The sequence below is a fragment of the Mus caroli genome, chromosome 8 (assembly GCF_900094665.2).
Source record: "Mus caroli chromosome 8, CAROLI_EIJ_v1.1, whole genome shotgun sequence".
NCBI classification, from domain to species: domain Eukaryota; kingdom Metazoa; phylum Chordata; class Mammalia; order Rodentia; family Muridae; genus Mus; species Mus caroli.
Genome location: NC_034577.1, coordinates 108,342,046 through 108,365,870, shown reverse-complemented (window position 1 = coordinate 108,365,870; position 23,825 = coordinate 108,342,046). Strand labels below are relative to the sequence as shown.

General features: G+C 49.4%; 1 protein-coding gene across 1 annotated transcript in view; it reads right to left on the bottom strand.

Moving 5' to 3' along the window:
- Gan (gigaxonin) overlaps positions 1-23,825 on the bottom strand; it is a 48,427-nt gene that overhangs the window by 6,328 nt on the left and 18,274 nt on the right. The window contains exons 2-9 of the mRNA XM_021170549.2: positions 16,574-16,688; positions 12,511-12,861; positions 9,497-9,714; positions 9,187-9,308; positions 6,419-6,531; positions 5,499-5,648; positions 3,882-4,018; positions 3,204-3,332 (exon numbers count right to left, since the gene is read on the bottom strand). Coding sequence (XP_021026208.1) covers positions 3,204-3,332; positions 3,882-4,018; positions 5,499-5,648; positions 6,419-6,531; positions 9,187-9,308; positions 9,497-9,714; positions 12,511-12,861; positions 16,574-16,688 — 1,335 coding nt within the window. The remainder of the gene's footprint in view (positions 1-3,203; positions 3,333-3,881; positions 4,019-5,498; positions 5,649-6,418; positions 6,532-9,186; positions 9,309-9,496; positions 9,715-12,510; positions 12,862-16,573; positions 16,689-23,825) is intronic.

Below are 23,825 nucleotides of genomic sequence, written 5' to 3'. Positions count from 1 at the left end.
TCTCTGTGTAGCTCTGGCTGTCCTGGAGCTCACTTTGTAGACCAGGCTGGCCTCGAACTCAGAAATCCGCCTGCCTCTGCCTCCCGAGTGCTGGGACTAAAGGCGTGCGCCACCACGCCCGGCTAGAAAAAAACGGTTTTAAGATTGGGAACTTTACTTATTTTTTGTGTGTTTGTATATGTATTCATGTGTGATGATGTATGTATTCACATGTGTTTATGTATGTATTCATGTATGATGATGTATGTATTCACATGTGTTTATGTATGTATTCGTGTGTGATGGTGTGCTTGCACACGGGTCTAGGCTGATGTCATTCATGCCTGGCTTTCTTGTGGGTACTAGGGACAGAATGAAGACCCGCAGGTTTGAGCAGCAAGTACTTTACTTTACTGACTGGCCCCCCTCCCCCAACCCCTTTAAATACAAGGATGGGGCCAGGGACCTGAGCAGTGGTAAAAAGTGCTGGCTGCTTTTCAAGAGGACCTAAGTTCGGTTCCTAGCACCCATGTCTGGTGCTCACAACTCTAGCTCCTAGGGATCACACACCCTCTTTTGACCTCCTTGAGCACCCCCACATATGGCACACATACATAAATAAGTAATAAAAAAATAAATTTAAGGTCCGGCATGGTGGTGGAGTCAGAGGCAGGCAGGCAGATCTCTGTAAGTTCATAACATGCCCAGACTATATAGAGTTCCAGGCCAGTCAGGGCTACAGAGTGAGACCTCAAAACAGAAACAGAAAAAGAAAGAGTTAAAGTAGACACATAGAAACAAATCACAGCTGGTGAGATGGCTCAGCTGGTAAGAGCACCGACTGCTCTCCCGAAGGTCCTGAGTTCAAATCCCAGCAACCACATGGTGGCTCACAACTATCCTAATGAGATCTGACTCCCTCTTCTGGTGTGTCTGAAGTTAGCTACAGTGTACTTATGTATAATAATAAATAAATCTTAAAAAAAGAAAAGGAACAAGAAACAAAGCATCCCCCTCCTGCCCATCACAGCGCTGCAGTCCCCTACTCAGAAGGGACTCGGAACGAATAACAATACAGTGCGTCCTGGGATGCCTGGGGAGCGTTACAGTCAGACTTGATCCCACCCAAGGCAGCAGACAGAGGGAAAAGAAACGTAAGCAAATGACTCTGACATGTTGCAGCTCACGCTGGCTACGCACACGGAGTCAGTCATCACAAAAAAGTAGTTTGTCAGAAGCCAAACACACTGCTACTGCTTGTTAATCAAGCGGGACAGACTGTCTCACGCTCATCTGGGCAGGAGATGAATACACTATTTCCTACGGAGGCAGCACTCCCCCACTGTGACTTCTCAAAGTAACAAGCCTGACATCCCCCTCCCTCCCCCAGCAAATGCCTTCGAAGCTGCCTCCTCATTTTCTGTCTACTGAATTCCCCTGGCAATCTCCCTCTGATGACGGGAAGTAAAGACTCGTCTGAAGTGTCTGAGAGGGAAAACACGTGACAGACCAGGCAACAGTCACAGGCATGTCTAACACTGTGTCAGTTTAGTCTTCGCCCGATCTCAAAGTCAGGAAACGAGGCGCTATCTTATGGCACCCCCATCTGGTAACAAAGTGCATAGGGCCACACTGTGCGGCAGGCTCCCCTGGGGATCTGAACAGGTCACTGGAGTGAGAACACTGTGTGAGAGGAGGGGAGGGGCAGTATCTACCACAGGCTTACGCCACCGCCTGCCAGGCGTTTTTAAAAAAGTTGTTCTTCTTACATCTATTAATTTACTGTGTGTGTCTGTGTTGTGTGCTTGTCTCTCTCTCTCTCTCTCTGTGCCTGTGTATCTATATATGTGTGTCTCTGTGTATCTGTATATGTGTGTGTCTGTGTGTGTGTGTGTCAGTGTCTCTGTGTATCTCTGTTGTGTTTGTGTCTGTGTGCATGCACTGACAAGCTGTGTGGAGGTCAGAGGACAGGCTGTGGGACTCTGCTTTCTTTCTCTTTTGGGGGTCAGTCCTGGCAATTGAATCCTGTCAGTGTTTTAATATCTCAGACACCAGCTCAATTGACACATGATGCATTGAGCATCTGATGCCTGTCAGGTTTCATACTGGAGGACCATGTGGGACCGAGCCTTGTATACACTCAGCAGTTATGAAGCCAGCCACATGTGCAGAAGCTAAGGGATCAGGGTCTGAGGAGTGTGTGTAAGCATGGAAGAGGACAGCAAAGGCTTTCTCTGGAGAGTGACAGCTTCGGAAACAGCCAAGTTAACTAGATGGGCAATGAGGGGTATTTCAGGCAGAAGCAGCCTAGAGATGAGGTAGCTAAGGGCTCAGTGTGGAGCCTCTGGGCAGACAGCGGCAGGAAAAGTAGATGCAGGCCCTGTCATAAAAGGCTTACATATGGCCAGGTGTAGTGGTACATGCCTTTAACCCCAGCACTTGGGAGGCAGAAGTAGGTGGATGGCTGAGTTTCAGTGTCAGTCTGGTCTATGTAGCAAGTTCCAAGATAGCCTGGATTACACAGAGAAACTCCATATGCAAAACAAAACAACAACAACAACAAAAAGCAGCCATATATACTAACAGGACAAGGTCAGATATGTGCTAAGTTCCAGGTTCTGTGTTGTTTCCTTAAGTCACTATGGTGGTTTGAATGAGAATAAACCCCATAAACCCATATACTTGAATCCTTGGTCCCTAGTTGGTGGAGCTGTTTGGTAAGGATTGCAGGGTGTGTGTGTGTGTGTGTGTGTGTGTGTGTGTGTAGACTTGTTGGAGGAGGTGTGCCACTGGTAGTGGGCTTTGTGGTTTTAAGAGACTCATCATTACCAGTCCCCTGACCCCCTCTCTCTCTCCCTCCCTCCCTCCACCTTTTGAATGAAGATGTAACCCCTCAGCTGTTCCTACGCCTTTGCTCCAGCCTCACAGACTCTAACCCTCTGACACCATATGCCCAATGTCACGTGCTCTTCTATAAGCTGTCTGAGTCATCATGTCTTACCAAAGCAACAGAGGAGTAACTCAGATATCAACTTCTCAAGTCACTGAGAAAATACCCAGCATGCAGTGGACACACCCCCTAAGTAGAGAACTCAGTGATGTCACTGGGAATCAAAGCTGAGACACATCCCTGAAGCATGGAGGGAGGGACAGGAGGGGGAAGCTTGGAGACTGTCTGCTGCATGGGGAGAGAGGGCAGGTGTGGAAGCCTCTAGACTGATTACCTCTTAAACTCGTCATGATAGAACTCGGACTTGCAGGTGACCATCTCGCTGCCCTGGATGTCCTCTCGACTTCGGACGCCTCCAAACACATACAGCTCCATGGCAACACCACAGGCCACTGCTCCAAACCTGCAGGACCACGGAACACAGATGCTGGCTTAGAACTCAGGACCTCAGGGTAGGCTGGAACCCACCATGTACATCGGACTGTCCCTGAACTCACAGAAATCCTCTTGCCTCAGTAGTCTCCAAGGGCTGTGATAGAGGTATATGTGTGTTTGAGTGCACTTGTACGCGTGTGCATTTGTGTATGTGAGGCCCAACGTTGATATTACTAGTGATTTCTTATTCATTAATGCAAGGTCTCTCAGTTGAACCCAGAGTTTGCCGATAGGGCAGTCCAGCTAGCCAGCTTTCTTAGGGATCCCTCATCTTTGTCTTTCCAGTGCTGGGACCACCTGCCTGACATTTACTTGGATACTGGGGATCTGAGCGCTGGCCCCCATGTTTGTGCAGCACAATACACACTTTAACCCTGAGCCATTTCCCCAGCATCTGTTGTACCTGCAATGCTCTGTGCTATATGTGCATATGGGCCTTCTGTTTTAGGGACTGCTAGGTTCTGGGGACTCACACATCAACAGTAGCATACTGATGGGCACACACACTCTGCCTCACCTCCTCTCTTTCAGTGGGCATATGGCAGTCCATTGCTGGGTCCGTGGGTCGTAACACTCCACAGACTCAAACAGTTTTCCGTACGAACCTCCGCCCATGGCATAGATTTTCTTTTTCATAGCTGCATAGCAGCCAATCTAAAAGGAAAGAACAATGGTGGGGAAGGGGAACATTTGTCATTAGAGCTGGATGGACAGAGAGCAACTGGCCCAGAGCAGGGTCACATAGGTAGAACAAGCTCTGACTCCTAACAGCAAAACCATGATGCTGTCTAACATGAGCCAGAGATGGAAAGAGCTGGTGACATGTACTGGAAATCTCCAGAAAAGGAGTCCTCATCCATCTTCAGCAACAGAAGCAGTAACTCTACTTTCCTTTACTTCTGGGGGGTGATGCTGGGCACAGAACTCAGAACCTCAAACATGCCAGGCCAGCCAGGGTTCCTCCACGACACTGGATCTCAGCCCCAAATCCTGTATATACGTTTTGACCTATCTCCCCTCGTCCACCATGTGGACTCTGACCTATCAGGTCAGAGAGATCGTAAATCTTGCGGTAAGCACCTTTACCCACTGCCATCTTGATGTCCCCATAAGCTGTCAGCAGTGGTGCGGCACAAGCCGTGAGTTCCACCCATACCACACTGGGTGACGTGGGGGACGGAAGGGCCGTCCAGCATCTCTCTGCTTACCCCCGTGCTTACATTCCCAGGAGTTAGGATTTTGGAAGTATACGTTATTCAGCTGCTGCCACAATTGTTTAGTTGCATGGTGTGGTGGGTTGAATCACATGGCCCCGTAGGCCCACAGGGAGTGGCACTACTAGGAGCTATGGCCTTGTTGGAGGCAGCGTGTCACTGAGGAGTGGGCTCTGAGGTCTCATAGGCTCAAGCCAGGCCTAGTGGCTCACTGTCTCTTCCTGATGCCTTCAGATCCAGATGTAGAACTCCAGCACCACACCTAACTGGATGCTGCCATGCCTCCTGCCTTGATGATAATGGACTAAACCCTTGAAACTGTAAGCCAGCCCCAATGATATGTTTCCCTTATAAGAGTTGCCGGGTTCATGGTGTCTCTTCACCCTGAGACTGAAGTGCACGCAGTAAGAGAAGACAGGAAGGGTGAAGCAGAGCCATGGCCAGGACTGCTAGACAGCTTTGCCTGAGTCCAAATGAGAGCAGCGCACAGGAGGGAACCACTGCAGCCTTTCACTTGTAGAGTGAGTTAGGAGAGGGGAGAGATCCAGCTATTCAAAAGTATCTACTCCAGACAACACAGCACCGCTGCTCAGAGCCAGACAAATCCTAGCACAGGGGCTCTTTCCTGCTGTGATGTGTGACTGCTGACGTGAAGGCAAGCTGCCAACAGAGACAGAATTCTAAGGCCTGGATCCTCTGAGCACTTTCTGTTGTGCCAAAGGCACACTTAAGAAATGAGGCTGTGTGCCGAGGAATCTGCTCAGCACTAGAGTACTGTGTGAGGCCCTGGTGTGTGTGTGTGTGTGTGTGTGTGTGTGAGAGAGAGAGACCCTTCCCACCACAACAACCAAGCCCAGAAAGGGACACTGACTCTGATGCCAGCTTGTGAAGAAGCCGGCTGAGCAGACCGAGGCACTCACCTTCCTAACCATGGTCAAGTCGGGCTGCTTCGTCCAGGTTTTGGAATAAATATCATAACACTCCATGGAAATGAGCTCTCGATCGCCATCCTCCCCTCCGAGGATATAGAGCATTCCATCTATCTCCACGATCCCAAAGTTGTGTCTTGCCTGGAAAGACAGTGCAAACTTGGTAGGCGAAAGGAGAGATTCCACATTTTATTCCAGTGTTCCAGCAAAGAGAAGGCTTATTCACACTGTTTCTCCTTGGAATGTCTCCTCGCTGTGTGTGGCTTCCTCGGCACAACAGACAGAGCCAGCTAGTCACTCCTCAGGACTAGGGACAAAAGATGCAGGCTCATCAGCAGAGATGCTGTGCTTAACCTACAGAGTTGAGAAGAGATCCTACAAGGACAGCTGGCACCATGGTATTGCTTCTGTGCAGTTATGGACAGGCAGATTCCTGAGGTGCCTGGGAAAAGTGGCAAGAGCCATGTCGTGTGGACTACCTGTGGCCAGGAGAGGCAGCAGGGAGGACAGGGTACACCCGAGTGTCAGGAATTCTAGGAACCTGAGGTGCTTATCATTTACCCACAGCCCAAACAGAACAGAAAACTCCTGGCTTGTGGAGTCTCATAGAACATGGAAAGCCAGTGTGTGCAGAGGTGGGGCACAGCAGAGAGAGAGTGGAAGGTGGGGGGGAAGGCATCCTAAGACCAGGGCAAGCAGTAAGGGAGGTGAGGAACAGGTCTCTGCAGAGAGGTGGTGCTAGGCAGAGGCCAGGAAGAGGCAGAGAGGACAGGGAGATTCATGAGAACAGGACTCCAGGTAGGGTGAGGCCAGGCTGCCTCTTCTTTCCCGACGACACAGGAACCCACATCCAATAAAACTTCCAGAGAGAAGAGAAAAGAAACACACCTCGGAGACAAACTGCACCATACCTCATGCATGGGTGGGAGCGCAGTCCACATGTTAGCGTCTGGGTCATACTTCTCTCCCGAGCTCAGTGTTTGCTTGTTTTCATCTTGGCCCCCCAACACAAACAGAAATCCTTCTGTAAGAAGCACAGGGGACACACAGGACACTCCAGCAGATGTCATGGTGCAGTGGCCTGGCATTTAGAGCCCCCCTCCCCAACCCCAGCAGTCTTCTTGCTCCTTGACGTTGGAGTCAAACTTGTTAGTCACTCTGGCCATTCTGCTTTATTCAACAGTCTTTGAGTTGATTCTGACCCTACAGGAGGAGGAGAAAGGTGATCCCACACTTTAGTCACCAGGCAGCTCAGGGCTACCTCAGCTCCTCACTTCATCCCCCAGTTCTGAGTCTCGACAGCATCAGACCAACACTCCACACCTAGTCTCAAGGTCACAGGGATTCTCTCGGCACAGGACACTTGAGATGTAGACAGCATGCAAGATTAACTGTTGAGCCTGCCGTTGGGGTAGTGATGTGGGTAAGTGAGGCCAGTGAGGGACACACGATGGGCACAGACAGGGTCCCAAGTTCTATCCCCAGCACTGTACAAATGAGGAAATGGTAAGTGAGGGGCCAGCTGGAACCAGTGCTCAACTTCGTCTTTAAAAATCACAAGCCGGGCGTGGTGGCGCACGCCTTTAATCCCAGCACTCGGGAGGCAGAGGCAGGCGGATTTCTGAGTTCGAGGCCAGCCTGGTCTACAAAGTGAGTTCCAGGACAGCCAGGGCTATACAGAGAAACCCTGTCTCGAAAAACCAAAAAAAAAAAAAANAAATAAAAAAAAAAAAATAAAAATCACATTTGACGCTGTATGCACTCTCTCTTGGTAAGCGTGGCTCTCAGGCTCATCGAAGAAGCTCCTGTCTGCTGCAGATGGAGCCGAGCGCAGAGAGCACAACTGGCCAAAATGCAGGAAACAAATGACCATGGGGTGTTCGACCCTCACTGGAACATCTACAACGCAAGCCCCACACCCAAGGCTCAGGGGACATCATGGAAGAGAGGGTGGGGAAGACTTTATGAGTCAGAAGGTGGATGTCTGCTGCAAGACAGTGTCCTTTAAACGTGACAGGGAAGCTGCACCCATGGACTCTCAACAGTTGACCACACAATTAGTCCCCATGCCAACCTGGAGGGGGAAATTACACAAGGCTCCACATGCTTCCAGGCCAAGCACCAGAGACGGTCAATGGATACTGAGGAGAATCAGTTTTCGTCAGGGATGAGTCCCTGACAGGTTTCCCAATCCTAAATGGTCAACCCTAGACACATGTACATAGAGTCAACACTAACCGACTCAGGAGACTTTTATATGCATATCTATCTATTACATACCTGTATATTTATATATAGGAACATAATTTACAATATATACTATATAGGTATACTTTTATAATACATTTACATATTTATATTTATATATAGGTATATATGTGTATACATACACACACACACACACACATATATATAAATCATATTAGGTCACTAATTGAGAGGGGGGTCATGTCACATGGGAAGAGGTGAAGATAACAGAGGGTGGGATAGGAATAATATAAATGCAATGTCCTCACGTATGAATGACATTCTCAAAAGATTAAAATAAAAAATGTAGATGTGTGCATGTGTGTACACATGTGCACATGCCATGGGCCATGTATGAAGGTCAGAGTTGTTTCTGTCCTTCTACACTCTGAATCCCAGGGGTTGAACTCAGGCTGTCAGGTGTGGCGGTAAGTGCCTTTTCCTACCATGGCCAGCTCAACTGATATAAACCTTCTGCTTGTCCAGGAATTATTCCTACAAGTAAGAGCACCCAAGCTCTTAGGCACACCAAGAGCTCTGCTCCTATGGAATAAGAGCAGAAGCAAACACCGGACACAGAGCTGCAACGACCTGAGGTACTGAGTGACCAGAAAGACAAAGCAGCAAAAGTCACCACAACCCTACGAAACCCAAGTGCTGAGTGACACACACCGGACACTGACAGAGAGACACAGGACTAGATTCCATGGCGGCCTAACAGGCTCTCAAGAGCAGAAACGTCACTGGGACAGGTCAAAGGCAACCACCAACCCCAGGACAGAAGGCAAAGGGACAGAAGCTGCTGGGCTAGAGTGACACACACCTTTAATCCCAGCTCTCAGGAGGCAGAGGCGGGAGGATCTGTGTGAGTTCAAGGCCAGCCTGGCCCATAGAGTGAGCTCCAGAACAGCCAGGGCTGCACAGAGAACCCCCCACACCCAGGAAGAAGGACAGAGCTGACAAGGACAAGCAGAGAATGTGGAGAAAGGCCTGACATGCCTGGCGAGATGTCCAAGAGCCGAGGAGCATGGGAAAATAAGTGGATAAGGAAGACAGGAAGGCAGGCAATATGGCTCTGCAGGTAAGAGTGCTTGTTGTAAGGGCTGACAGCCTGAGTTTGAGTCCTAGAACCCATATGTCACCACCATACTGGATGGTGCTAGAGCTCAAACCCAGGCCACTCAACCCTCTGAGCTACACCCCCTAGCATTCAATTCTTTCTGAGACAGTAGGAAAACATATCCCTAGCTGGCCTGACTTCACTATACAGACCAGGCTGGACTCAAACTCGTAGAGATCCTCCTGCCTGTGCCTCCTGAGTACTGAGATTAAAGCTGTTCACCACCAGGCAAAAATCATACCAGTCTATCTGTGCAACACTAAAATAATGTATGACTTGGCCAGGGCTCTGCTAAAATCGAGCAGAGAGTACCTGCTGAAAGAACTCCATGGTTAATTCTCGGCATGCTCAGAGGAGCCAGTTCAATCCACAGCTGCCGGTTAGGGTCGTAGAGAGGGCACATACATCGCATGGCTGCTGTGGGTTTCCGTGACCTAAGGACATACATAATTGATGTTTTACAGTTCCTCTCATGATAACCACTGTCAATCTCAGTACTCTACAGATGGTTAAACATTTATAATGGCCAACTACTGCCACACTTTAAACACAGACAATTATCCCGCACTTTCTGTTGTCACTCCCCGCTCCCCCTCCCCCACCCTCTCCCAGCCACACTCACACTCTCTCCTCCCCTCCGATGGTCACTATGCACTCTGAGTAGCCCCTGGGCTTGAAGCTGGCCAGCATGGCCTCCCCCTGCTGCGGCTGGCTGAGCGGGATGTTGCTGCACTCTTTGACGATTTCTCGCACCAAGGGTTCATTCAGCATCTGCTCCCGCAGGTAGCTGGAATCCAGCCCCGAAACCCACAGTGCTGACATGACGTCCTTCATGTGGACCTGCAGACGGGAGGAGGAGGGACAGGATAGCGATGACACAGGTCTCCTGAAACACACTCTCTGGTTCACAGCAGATGGCGTCTGTTAGCAGTCTCTTAGCTGATACCATCGTGTCTGACAGTCTTGTCTGAATATGCATACCAGCCCCCGCCTCTCCTCTCCACACTCCTGTGTGTGTATTTGTGTGTGTGTTTGTATGTGCGCGTGGGCAAGCGTGGGTACCTATAGGTCAGAAGAGGGTGTCTGATTTTCTGGAGCCGGAGTTACTGGCTGTTGTGAGCTGCTCGATGCGGGTGCTAGGAACTCAAGCTGGGTCCTCTGCAAAAGCAGCAGATGTTCCTAACTGCTTAGCGTCTCTCCAGCCCCCTTTGAGACACAGTCTGGCTGTAATCTAGGCTGCCTTCAAAAGCCCACCTCCCTCATGCCTCAAGCCTCCGAGTCCTGGATGACAGGCATGTGCCACTCTGCACTGCACTTTTTTGATTGTCCACAGACTCTGGGAAGAAAGGTTTGAATGTCTCAGGAGCTCTCCTCACACTGCAGGTCCCGCCTCAGTGGGCTAAGTGAGCGACACTGTTGTCTCACACGCCTGGCAAAGTGTGACTGAGCCACACTTACGGGTGCCCTAGGATGGTGAGAGCAAGTCCAATGTGGTAAACTTGGGCAACAGAGGAAATGAATACTGTAAGAAAATCAGCAAAGCCAAAGATTAAAAAAAAAAAATCCCCAGAACTCTATAGTAATTCCTGCAATGATCATGGTTCAAATCTATCTCATAGCTTTGGGTATCTTTGGTCTTGGTGGCTATCTCTGACACTTGGGCATGCTCTGGGTGACTTGGCCACAGATCATCTAACCATCAGGTATGGCCTCTGTGGGTAAGGGGAAACCCTTGAGTAACTTCAAACATGTTTCCATGCTCTGAGAAGTCAGATTAACCAAAGGACAAAGAATTGTCACATTCCCTAGTGACCAGGCCCACCTAAACCTCTGAGGCAAGGGATGGTCCAGCAGGCTGAGGAGGAACAGGGTCCCAGCAGCCCTAGTGAGTGTCACCTTCCCTAGTTACCTAATGTGATCAGTTAGGTGGTCTCACCGCAGCGCAGACCACAGCGTGGTTTCCGAGCGTGCACCCTCACAGGCTTACAGAATTTGCAAACTACAAGATAATCCCTAAGAAACGAGTCTGCATCGACAAGAGCAGTGAGCAGTGCAACTACGCACCCCAAATCCATTCTCCAAAAGCAGCGCAGTCAGGTGACTGGAGAGAAGAACTGAAGGCAAGCTCCAGCCTGTGGGCTTTCAATGGGGACTAAAGGCTAACACTCTCTGAGGCCCCCACCAGCTGTCCCTCCTAGACCTCCTCCACCCAGTTTTTGTTATTTGTTTATTAATTTTCAGATAGACTCTCATCTAACTCTGGCTGTCCTTGACCTCAGAGATTCACCTGCTTCTGGGATCAAGGCATCCGCCTGTGCCTGGCTAAGCATTCCTTTGAAATTTTAATTTTTTTCTCCAAATCAGCTAAGATGCTAGGGACTGGGGCCACTGGACAATGGTTAGACCCTTACCAGGTGGCTCCTTGAGCAAAGGACTGTCAGCTAAGCAGCTAGCTAGCCCACTGCTTTAGATAGTCTGTAGATGCCTTTGGGAGGGAACACAGCTACTTCTGCTAAAGAGAGGGCACTGCATGGCAACTACAGCTGCTTGCTGCAAAAGCAAACTCTGGCTCCTGCAAGCACTGTCTTCACCACAAACAGTTCAGACAGCCTGCACTGGACCTCTGTCCATCACAAGCCTCACTAACCTCCAGCAGCCATCTTCCCTCAGGCCAGAGGGGGAGCATGTCCCTGGAGTCTAGCCTGAGGTTAGTGCAAACATCATTGGTATGATGGTCTGCTGTGACTGGCACAATTATAGCCATCTCCTTCCTCTCTGACACAAACATGAGGGACTGTACCTTACTAACAGTCCTGAAGGACAGCTGTCATTATCCCAAACACTATTGCTATCCCTCCTTTCTAGCTAGAGAGGAAACCTTTTCACAGCCCCTAGGAGCTGCTCTCCTGGGCCCCCACATAAGGCTCCCCTTCAGGGGCCCTAACTCCCAGTTTGGATCTTAACTGTTAGCCCATGTGAACTGTGACACAGAGGAGAATGGACGAAAATGAACTGGTGGTGGCCATGCAGTGACAGCAGCAGTAAGACACTTGAAGACGTCCCTCGAGTGACCAGGACTGACTGGGGTGTAGGAAGTGAGGAAGGCTGTGAAGAGCTGAGGTGGAGGAGTTCCAGAGAGCTGCTAGGATATAAAATCCAAGTGTCTCAGATATCCTAGGCCTGAGAAACAAACATTCAACCCTGTAGGAGCTGAGGGTCTCAACACCTGAGGGCTCTCAGGAGCTGTAACATCTGTAGGTAGGAACCCTGCTGCCTGCCCACTGCTGCTAGAAGTCCAGGATTATTAACAGCTGTCAAATGCCAGGACCACTGGTAATTAAAGCCCCAGCAAGAGGCCTCCAACCTGAGCATCTACAGCTACAAGCTCCTGGCTCTCAGGGCTGGAGTGTGAGCCTTTGGGTCTGTTCTGTACCTAGGCGTGGACACTTGGGGACCTGGGATTGCCAGCATTGGGAATGTTCCTTCTTGCCATCTGGGTAGACCAGAAGGACCCCTGCTAACAGTCTGAGACTGACAGCTTTAGCAATAGACCACATCCCTACCCATCCCGAGAAGTAAATAAACGCATTCATGAGAAGGATACCCCGGGCCATGTCCTGGGGGGACGGACGGTACCTTTCTCATCTCTACATCGTGTGCTATCCACCGAATCACCGCCTCGAACACGTATCTCTCATTGCCAACGTTCAGCTTCTCGAGAGAGATCACTTCTTTGAGTTTCTGTGGACTCAGCTCCAGGAACTCCTCTGTGCTGCTGACGTCTCGGAAGTGGGTCTCCAGGTACTCAGTGGCCAGGTAATGCACGTGGTGCAGGCAGTAGTGCAGGGCAAAGTCCCGGATGCCAATGCAGTTCTCTGCTGCTATGCAGCCCTCCAGGAACTCACAGCACAGCGTTTTCAGGTCCGTCAGCAGCAGCAGGTCGGCTGCCTGCACAACATCCTGGATTGTATCTTCATTTAACCTGATCTGTGAAGATTACCACAAGCATTTTATAGTTGCATCCAGACAAACAAAACAACCTAACCAAACCAAACCCCCAAACCACTAACCTAGTAGTCTGGCCCACAGGAATGCCCAATTATTTCTTTTATTTTTAAAGATTTAGTTTCTTTGTTTTGTTTTGTTTTTCCGAGACAGGGTTTCTCTGTGTAGCCCTGGCTGGCCTGGAACTCACTTTGTAGTCCAAGCTGGCCTCGAACTCAGAGATCCACCTGCCTCTGCCTCTGCCTCTGCCTCCCGAGTGCTGGGATTAAAGGCATGCGTCACCCACCGCCAGGGAAAGATTTAGTTTTAATTATGTGCATGAGCACATGGATGCAGGCGCCGGCAGAGGTCAGAGGCAGTGAACCCCCCTGAGCTAGAGTTATAGGCAGTTGTGAGGTGCCAAGACCTGAACTCAGGCCCTCTGCAAGAGTAAGAAAGCACTTCTCACCACCGAGCCATCTCTGCAGCTCCCCAACCCCAGGGTTGTAGGTCAAAGATGACTAAGTACTGCTGACCACACACTGCACGTTTCAATAGTCTGAGGCATCAAGGGGCCTTATCTTTATTTTCAAACATAAAAAAAAAGAGATTTTTTTTATTTTATATACAGCAGTCTGCCTCCATGTATGTCTGCAGGCCAGAGGAGGACACCAGATCTCATTATAGATGAGCCACCATATGGTTGCTGGGAATTGAACTCAGGACCTCTGGTTAACCTCTGAGCCATCTCTCCAGCAAGGGGCCTTATCTTACAGCAGATATACCTGACCTTTTTGTTTGTTTGTTTGTTTTGAGACATGGTTTCTCTGGGTATCCTGCATTGTCCTAGAACTTTCTCTGTACAGCAAGCTAGCCTCAAACTCAGAGATCCACCTATCTCTTGAGTGCTGGGATTAAAGGCGTGTGCCGCTGCCTCTGCCACCACTGCCACCACCCTGCTGATGTGTCTGCTTTTCATTCCAGCTGCCCAGGCTTTCCCTTCCCCTGCTAGCACGATTGACTGCTGATGGGACTGTGTGCTCACATCTGCAATTCACACAAAAACCTGACTGAGCATTTAGGGACAGGTACATTCTGCTACTAGTGGACACTGGAGTTATCTGTTCCTGTCTGCCTAGTGGAATGCCAGGCGGATGAAAGCCTTGGGTCTCCACAGTAGCCCCGCACTCAATGCTTGGGCCTCAAACCACCTTCTGGGTCAAACCCATAATGTACATATTTCTCTCTTTAAGACTCTTCACTTCTGATACATTTTCTCCAGTTTCCTGCCTGATGCTTCGTTCTCTTCCTGCTTCACACTTCTCCATGCAACTGTAAAGCAACAACACACACAACTCCCCAGGCTTCACTGCTTCAGAAACAAGGGAGTTCAGGGTCCAGTAAAAACCATTTTATCAGACTCTATACGTTTTCATACTGCAGACTTCAAAATGTGGTATCACTAATTGCCTCAGAAACTGAGCATAGAAGTGTGGAAAATCAATAAGAAAAATGTCCTGCCCCGAGGACATAAATAACTTTTTCTGCTTTTTTAGTTTCTGTTTTATTTTATGTGCATTTGTGTTTTGCCTATATGTATGTCTGTGTGAGGGTGTCAGATCACCTGGAACTGGAGTTCCAGACAGTTGTGAGCTGCCATGTGGGTGCTGGGAACTGAACTTGGGTCCTCTGAGAAAGCAGTCAGTGCTCTTAAACACTGAGCCAGCGCTCCAGCCCACCTTTTCTTTTTACATTGTGTGTGTGTGTGTCTGTGTGCTGGCTAGTTTTATGTCAAATTGACAAAAGCTAGAGGCATCTTTGAGACACCTTCGAGGAGCAAGCATCAATTGAGAAAATGCCTTCCTAAGATCAGGCTGCAGGCAAGCCTAAAGGGCATTTTCTTTCTTTCTTTTTTTAAAATATTTATTTATTTATTTATTATATGTAAGTACACTGTAGCTGTCTTCAGACACTCCAGAAGAGGGAGTCAGATCTCATTACAGATGGTTGTGAGCCACCATGTGGTTGCTGGGACTTGAACTCAGGACCTTAGGAAGAGCAGTCAGCACTCTTAACCGCTGAGCCATCTCACCAGCCCTAAAGGGCATTTTCTTAATTACTGTTTGATGCAGGAGGTCCCAGTACCTTGTGGTTGGGGCCTTGAGCATGCTGGGACGGGCTCTAGCACTCAGCCACACCCCCAGACCCAGGAATATTAAGTTCAGCCATCAGAGAGGGAACGACTGCAGACTATCTAAATAAAACCTGTGAAAACTCACTAGACCACATCTCGATGAAACCCGACAGCTGATTTAGGAGGTGGCCATCCCTACCTTGTCACCTGAGTTCTAAAGTTTAAGCTGGGACAGAGATCCCAGCAGTCAGTCTGCAGACAGTCCCGGGCGGGCGGGCCGCAGTCGAAGCCCACACAGAGCATGCCCTCTGGCTGCTACTGGCTGTGCTTACAACTGCACTGACCTCACCCTGCCTGCGAGGGCAGGTGGCCTGGTTCCTCCTGCTGCGCAGGGTCTCTAGGATTTTAAGGGCTCTAACTTCATCTATTTTAACCATCGCACATGTGCACACCCTCTGACTTGTATTTGGGGAAGAGTTTCCCTAAACTGTTTTCCCAATGCTATGCAATCACACTACACACTTCAGCAGGACTGGAATCCCTGAGTGTGTGGACAGAATGGATGCATTTAGAAAAGATGGTTGATGCACTCCAAACACTTAACAACTGGTGGGAAAATCAGGCCTTTCTGAAAAGGGGAGGCGGGAAACAGCAGTGAGGAAGGCTCCAGTGGGCAGGGCGAAGGGTGAAATCTTGGAGAAAATGAGGCAGAACACAGTCCCACCCCTAAACGTATGGCCACACTACTCTGCTCTCTGGCCAATATACTTACTTGACTTGTCTTTTCTGTTTGTTTTTTAAAGATTTATTCCTATTTGTGTATAAGTGTGTGTGTGCACTTGAAGGATCGTGTTGCGCATACACGGAGGCCAGAGGATCCCCTGGAACTGGAGTACCAGGTGGTTGTGAGCCAGCTGCTGTGGGTGCTGGGGACCTCTCAGCCACTGACCCATCTGTACCCCTGTTCAGAGTCTTAAGAGTCCTATGCTAGAACCTAAGTTCATAAAGAGGCCAGGGCTAGGAGGCAAGAAGAGAAAGCGGTCTAGTGGCTTACCATTTCCTGCCTGAGCATTATCACATCTCCAGAAAAAAGGTGGCCCAGAGAATCAAGGAAAAGCAGCAAGACCCGGCAGGGGTGGGGTGAAGCCCGTGACCACCAGTGAACACTATGCTAAGGGCAGCTTTCAATGGGAGCTGCCTTTCATTGCAATGCCCTACAAGAAACTGTTTCTATACAACAAGTCCCAGTGACAGGGATGCTTCTATTTCCACAACGACAGAGAAGGGCCAGACAGAGTGGATGTTGTGCAAGACCAGATTCAAGATGTGGTGGCCAAGGAGTTGGTGGTGAAGGGTGTACCCATTCTTCTAACCTCAGCCTGGAGGGTGGGGCTCAGAAGAACATGAACTGAGATTTGGTCTATGGTCTGTGTTGCTTAGGGACAGAGTCAGAAGTGCGTGTATGCTGGGCCACCGCCAGGGAGATGCTGACAGGTGCTCCCAATGGCAGCAGATGCCATGGCAGTACCACTCTGAAACCTCTAAGTCTCTTCCAGGTCTTGCCCCTGGGTCTCGCCATACCTGCCCACTGAAGATGTAATCCAGGATCTCTCTCATAACCATTACCGATATCCCTTCAAGTTCAATCTTGTAAGTGGATCCGTCATCTTTTGGAGGATTATAGTTTAACTTTGTCCTAAGAGAGGGAAAAAAATGTAAAATTTCTATGAACCAACAGGAACAATGATAAATATATATGCACTCAAGACATACAACACATATTGTGTAGCAAACATACTTCCACTTAGAGGACTTAGCTTCAGATCAACATATACAGCTTTAGCTAAAAGCCATCGGTCCCAGGACACAGATGCTGCTTCATCTTTTCTAAAGACTTGTTTTTCATTGTGTGCATGCGTGTCCTGATGTGTGCAGGTGCTCACGGAGGCCAGAGATAACACTTCCCCCGAGAGCCGTTGTTACAGGAGTTCCGAGCCAGTGGACGTGGGTGTCAGGAACGGAACTGAGGTCCTCAGCAAGAGAAGTAAGCCAAGGATGCCACACAAGGAGACAGACACTGACTTTAATTAAAAAACAAAAATAAAAACAAAAAAAGGTGCTGGAGAGATGGCTCTGCTGTTAAGGGCACTGGCTGCTCTTTCTGGGGGCCTAGGTTTGATTGCTACCATCCACATGGCAGCTCATAAGCCCTGTAACTCCACTCCCTGGAGATCAGACACCCCCTTCTGGTCTCAGGTGGGCACTGCATGCATGTGGTGCACAGGCACATTTATACGCATAAAAGAAAAATAAATAAAAAAGTTAGAAAATAGGGGAGATACCCTAAGAAAATTGGAAGGTGAATCTAGGAGGTTGGATTTAAAGTAGGACTGTCACTTTGTCACAGACAAAACTACGTGACAAGTACCTGTGTGTGGAGAAGGCAGGCTCAACCCAAGGTAGATCATTATACTGCTTGAGGATACTGGGTGTGGGGATGGATTCTCACAAGCCCTCAGGAAGAAACCAGGCCACAAAGGAGGGATGAAGGTCGGGATAGCTGCCTACTTTACATATAGAAAGACAGAGTGTTTGGGAGAAAGAAAAGGCTTCAAAATGTGAGGATAAGCCAGGTGTGGTGGCACGAACTTCAAATCCTAGTACTTGGTAGGCAGAGGCAAGCATTCCTTTGTAAGTTCCAGGCCAGGGAGGGTAGTATAGTGAGACCTTGTCTCAAAACAATCAAAAGAAAAGGACCCACCAAAACACAACACAACAAACAAACAAACAAATAGCCCAAAAGGAATTTTTTTATAAATAAAATCCAGGACATAATATTTTCAGTTACATAGTCAACAAACAACCTGTCAGTCTTTCAGCAAATGTGGCTGGGAAGTGTGTCCTAGCCGACCAAGGCAAACCCAGAAAGTAGGGATGGACACAGTGCAGACTCACAGGCAGCACACAGTGCAGACATGGCTGCCAGTGAGCTGAAGACACTGCTCCTCAGCCTGGGAGAGCAGAGGAAGCTAAGGTGAAGAGCAACTCCTGGATCAGCAGCCAGGGGCCAGCACAGGAGGCCCTGCAGGTGTCTCCAAAGGATCTGTAAAGCGGGCAGTCAGATGGCACTGTTCCTCTTGGTATTTAAATCTCCTGACTGCTTACTAGCTCCAGCTTTTTCTGAGCAAATATCTCCTTGGGCCCCCACTTGTGACACCCTGGGGTCTATCTATGTGCCTGAGAGTAAAAAGGAAATGGCAGACAAGCTTCAGTCAGGAGACAGCATGAGCGATGCCAAAGCTTCCCAAATGCACCTTGTGCGAGCAAGCTTGTCTCCCAGCCACCTTTACCACTGACATCTGTCTATCTATCAGAGCCGTGGTGCTGGTGGTGTGGCCAGTCAGCTCCCAATTCACTCTCTTTGCCCAGTCTGTCAAATGGGGTCAGGTCTTTTAAAGCATTTCCCCCTCAAGTGAGGGAATGCTAAGCCCATCAGGAGAGGGCAGTGGGAACACAGCTAAGGAAAGAAAACTACAAGACAAGACAGCCAAGCTTGCTGGTTCTGAGGTATTGCCTGGGAGGCTCCCACAGTGAAGGTCTCTCCTGGCTCAGGCTCCTGCACTGTCCAGCTAGCCAGAGGCCACCTTCAGTCACCTCCTCCCCTTTCCCAAGCACCTCAGAAAATCAATTTCCAGCAAGTTTCGCCAGTGTGGCCATACAGGCATGCCCTGTGCAAGGTCAGCGCAGAGGCCAAGGCTGCTGCTCGGATCCATTATTCCTCCATTTTAAAGGTTCCTCTTGGACTAGCCAATCCACTGCTACCCCAGTCTCCTGTTAGAGTGACCAATTCTTTGTTCAGGATCCGGGAGACAGCTCAGTAGGTAAAGGAGCCTGAAAAGCTGCTGGACGGACAGAAATGACTTCACAGACTGTCCTCTAATCTCCACATGTGCTGCGGGACACCCACCAGGGAACACCCGTCCACCCTCTACCCATCCCTAAATAAATGAAATGAAAACAGTTAATAAAGACCAGAGTCAAAACCCAATAGTGGTAGCTGCAGTACACACCTTTAATCCCTCAGGAGGCAGAAGCAAGCAGATCTCTGTGAGTTTGAGGCTAGCCTGATCTACAGAGCTCGTTCCAGGATAGCCAGGGTTACAGAGGAACCTTGTCTCAAAACAAAATACCACACCATAATATATATATAGAGAGAGAGGATTCTACAGTTAGAAGCATCTACTGCTCTGGCAGAGTACCTGGGTTCAGTTCCTGAGCCTGTGTCGAGCTCAGAATTCCCTCCTACCTCCTACTTTAGGGATTCTGTAAATACCCTCCTTCTGGTCTCCTTGGGCACAGCTACATATACAGTGCATACACCTATAGGAAGGCAAGGTATTCATATGTAAAATAAAACTAAATAAACCTTAAAAACAAAAACAAAAAAGAAAACTCTAAACTTTCACGTTCAAATTTCTGTGTGGTTTCTCTGACCTAGATGGAGAAGCACAAGGCTTATAAAGATTCGCTTAGCTAGGGGGAAATTTTCTCACCTTAGTGTACTGTTTCAAGAAGGCCTGGTTGTGCTGTGTGTTGCAGATAGCAGGGTGAGGGAGCTACAACTTATCTTATTTGTTTTTTTTTTTTTTTTCTTTTTCGAGACAGGGTTTCTCTGTGTAGCCCTGGCTGGCCTGGAACTCACTCTGTAGACCAGGCTGGCCTCGAACTCAGAAATCCACCTGCCTCTGCTTCCCAAGTGCTGGGATTAAAGGCGTGCGCCACCACCACCCAGCATACAACTTATTTTAAATGACTATACTGTTACATGCTTTCCCAACAAGAGGGGATCCATTTTCGATTGTGTCATTTTCTCAGACACAGAGGACTAAGGCGAGAGAAAACCGACCAGCTAAAATATGTCAGGAGTCTTAAATGTGGTCATATCCAGAACCCATGGCAAATGAATTATACACCCTGCACATTTGGAGGTTAAATAACACAACTAACATTAATTATGCTTTAAACTCACCTGTCCTTCTAGCCTACCCCTGCGCCCCCAACCCAGCACTGTCTGAGCACACTCAATTGCTCCCTCCTATGGCTGAGCATCTGCAGAGACTCCTCCTGGGATGGGTAACACTGTTACCCTCACCAAGACATCGAAACTTCCCCTTCCCCATGACAGACACAAGTCAGGTCCAGACTCATGTGTGTTCTATGTGTATGCACGTGTGTCTGTGTACGTGTGTGCACACGCTCAAGCACTTATGTGACAAGTGCCTGCACAAGTGGGTTTACGTCTTGGTTTCCTTGACAGGGTCTTATGTATTTCTAGCTGGCCTCAGACTCACTCAGAGATACCCATGGTCTTCTGATCCTCCTGCCTCCACTTGCTGGGATCACAGGTGTGCATCACCACACCTGGCTGAGAGGTGCTGCCACCCAGGGCTTCCTGCATGCTAGGCAGACACTCTGCTAACTGAGCCACATCCTAGCTCCTCTGCTGAGCTCCCAGGCCTAAGGCAAGAATTCTTCCAACCAGGAAACATGGCAGGTTTGGAAAGAGAAAATGATGCTCTTAAATGTCCCCCTAAAACTCAAGGTGTTGAAGGGACAGTCCCCATTGCAGCCAGTGTCCAGGGCCTTTGGGAGACGACTGGATCATGAGAGCTCTGACCTCATGGGTGTAGACTCAGAGCTTTATGGGTTTGGTGAAGGAGTCTTTCTTGAGCTTTGCTCTGACTCCAGCCTCAGCAGACATAACCAACCATGGACTGAAGGAACGAGCCCAAGCACACCTTTCCCTCCTGATTTTTTGGTGTATTTCATCTCAGCAATTGAAATGTAACTAACGCAATGCCCCACTACTGTTTGGAAAACATCCTGAGCTGTTAGTTACTGCTGAAGGAGTGCCAGGAGAAAACTGCTACCGGTGAACCTCACGTGCAACCGAACTATGTGAGCATCAGGCCAACAGGGGACTTTCTGATGACTGCCTCTGATGCCCTCTTCTGACCTCTGCACACACGTGCTGCACACACATACATGCGAGCAAAGCACTCACATATAAAACAGCTATGGAAGAGGGTTCACGGAGCAGTGACAAGCAAGAATGGAGAGCTTTTCTTCTCCACTGATGTAAACACTCATTTCTAAAAAATGAACCATACTCAGGCAGAACACAGGGGAGGGTGATGTCTACAGAGTGGAGGCACTGCAGTCTGGGGTGACTCATGGCCTGACTCCCACAGTGTCTATGATCCACGTCACCTGGGACTACGCGCTATGAAGCAGGCCCTCTGAGGTGCTCGGAGACAGCCTGGGCCAGCACTCTTTACCCTAACTGGCAAACTAGTCGTTCATTCTTTTGGAGAATTTGTTTTACAGATGACCCCCCCCACACACACATACACACCACACTCCTTTTTCTGTTTTTGTGAGTTTCCAGAAACTATACACACACACACACACACACACACACACACACACACACACACACAGTTTAGGGCAGTGAGAGTCTGTGTGTGACCCAGTATGAGCAAATGTGTGTATTCAAACACTTATGTAAGTGCAAAAATTACACACCCATCAGAGGGAGCCCACCGTGAGCCCTGTCTGGGTTACTATGCAGTGGCAACACATGTTTGTTAGATGTAACACATGTCCCACTCTAGTGAGAATGTGAGGGTAATGGGGGGAGGGGGCTCTGCATGTTGGGGCTCAGGCCTTCTCTGTACCTCCTTATCAACCCTGTTGTGAGCTTACAACTGCCCTAAGACATATGGTCTGGCTAAAAAAGTTTTTTTCTAAAGTTATGTCTCAGTTTTTTAAAGTTGTGCTTTGTGCACCTGGTGCAGTACCCACCGAGACCAGAAGAGGGCCCTACATTCCTTGGAACTGGAGTTACAGGTTGTAGGTTGCCTGACTAGGGAGTTGGGAACTTACCTCAGGTTCTCTGGAATATAACTACACACTCTTACCCACTGAGTCATCTTTCCAGGCTCTCAGGTCTGTTTTGTGGAGTTTTTTTTGCTAACATGTCCATCAACACAGACCTCTGATGGCACTGTGTCTGGTAGGAACACAGCAGCGAGTCTCACAGTTCCTCCCATAGACATGGGAGAGTGACAGAGCTCTCAGCAGGAAGCTTAAGCAAGAGGGATGTGCACTGGGAACTAGAGACCCAGGCCAGCTTCACGCACAGCCCCACCACTTCTAGCTGAACCAGGAAATCTTAAGAGTGTTTGCTGTAGCCAAGCCACAACAGGAGACCTAACATGAACAACAGGGCCTGTCCGGGGAGAAGGAGGGAAAGAAACTGCACCAGGCTGTGGGACTCTGAATGTCGCGTTTCTAAAACACGTACGAATGTGCGCATCTGTGTGGCTAAGTGCATGTATATATGGGTAGGTGCCTGTGGGGTAGAGAAGAGGGTGTTAGGCCCCCTAGCCCTGAGTTGCAGGTGGCTGTGAGTCACTAGACATGGGTGTTGAGCATGAATTCAGGTCCTGCGTAAGGGCAGTGAGTGCTCTTAACCACTGTGCTGGCCCTGCAGTTCGCAAGCAGTGTCTTAAAGGATGGTGTCCCAACAGTCTGTGTGCCGCCCCCTCCACTCCTCCTCCAGCTGATTCTTTTTACCCAAGGAGTATCGTGTTTATTTACTTTCAAATTTTTCTCACACACATCCTGTGAGTCACAACTTGAACGACTTTACGAGTAGTTCCCTGGGCTGACCTCACAGAACCTCCTGGAGAGCAGCTATAGAGAACCAGATACCTGGGTCTTATCCTAGACCAACTAGGTCAGCCTTAGAGTGCATAATAAGTGTAAGACATACCCTGGCTCTGGCCTGTTCCTGCTGCCCAGGATGCTTCTTGGGCCTCTCCCCCACATCTACAGCTCTGCTTCTTCCCAGCTAGCTGTGGCCCAACACCCACAATGGCGGCCTGTGCCCCGCCCTCACCGGCTCTTCCCTGCTTTTATTTTCCCTCTCAGGACTGTGAGGTACAGTTCCTCTCCTAATGAACTGCACCTGCTTATGCTAACTGCCATGAAAACGGACTGTTCGCACCTCACCTGTGGTGATAATACAGCCAACCCCACAGGATCTAAAAGTAGACTGTGTTAGCCCCTGAGAGTGGCTGTGAGGGATCATCTTGGTGGAAGACCCTGCCTCTGGGGGCACCATCCCATGGCCTGGGGTCCCGTGCTGAATAAAGGGAGAAGGCTAGCTGAGTACCAGCATGCATCTCTCTGCTTCCTGCCTGAGGATGCCCCAAGACCAGCTGCCTCAGGCTCTGAGCCTTCCCTGCCATGATTGACTGTGACTTCAAACCGTGGGCCCGGGTAACCCTTTCTTTCCTTAAGCTGCTTTGCCAGGGACTTACATGACGGCAGCAGGAAAACTAACACACTTTCCCACCCCACCCCACCCCACCATTCACAGTATTTCACACAGAGTCACCTGACCTGAAGCACACAACAGGAGTGGGAACCATGGATTCCAACCCCGCACAATCAGTGACTGAAATGAAGTGACCACAGCTGTTGGGACAGGGTGAGAGTGGCTAGCAGAGCAGCTGAGAACATTCACAATCACGTGCTCAGACGGCGATGTCCTCCCACAGAGGGTCAGGCACACTGCAGGTGAATATACTCAGCTAGCCACTGGGCTGCTGCCCTCACATGGGAGCTGCGTTGTAGACAGGGCTGCCTGGGAAGGAAGCTCTCTCCTTTGTGGCTTAGCTAGCCACACCTCACCTTTCTGTGCTTCAGTGTCTCACGGTCACTGTCACCAGTGGTCTTCCGGGAAGCCGAGACCTGTAATGCAATA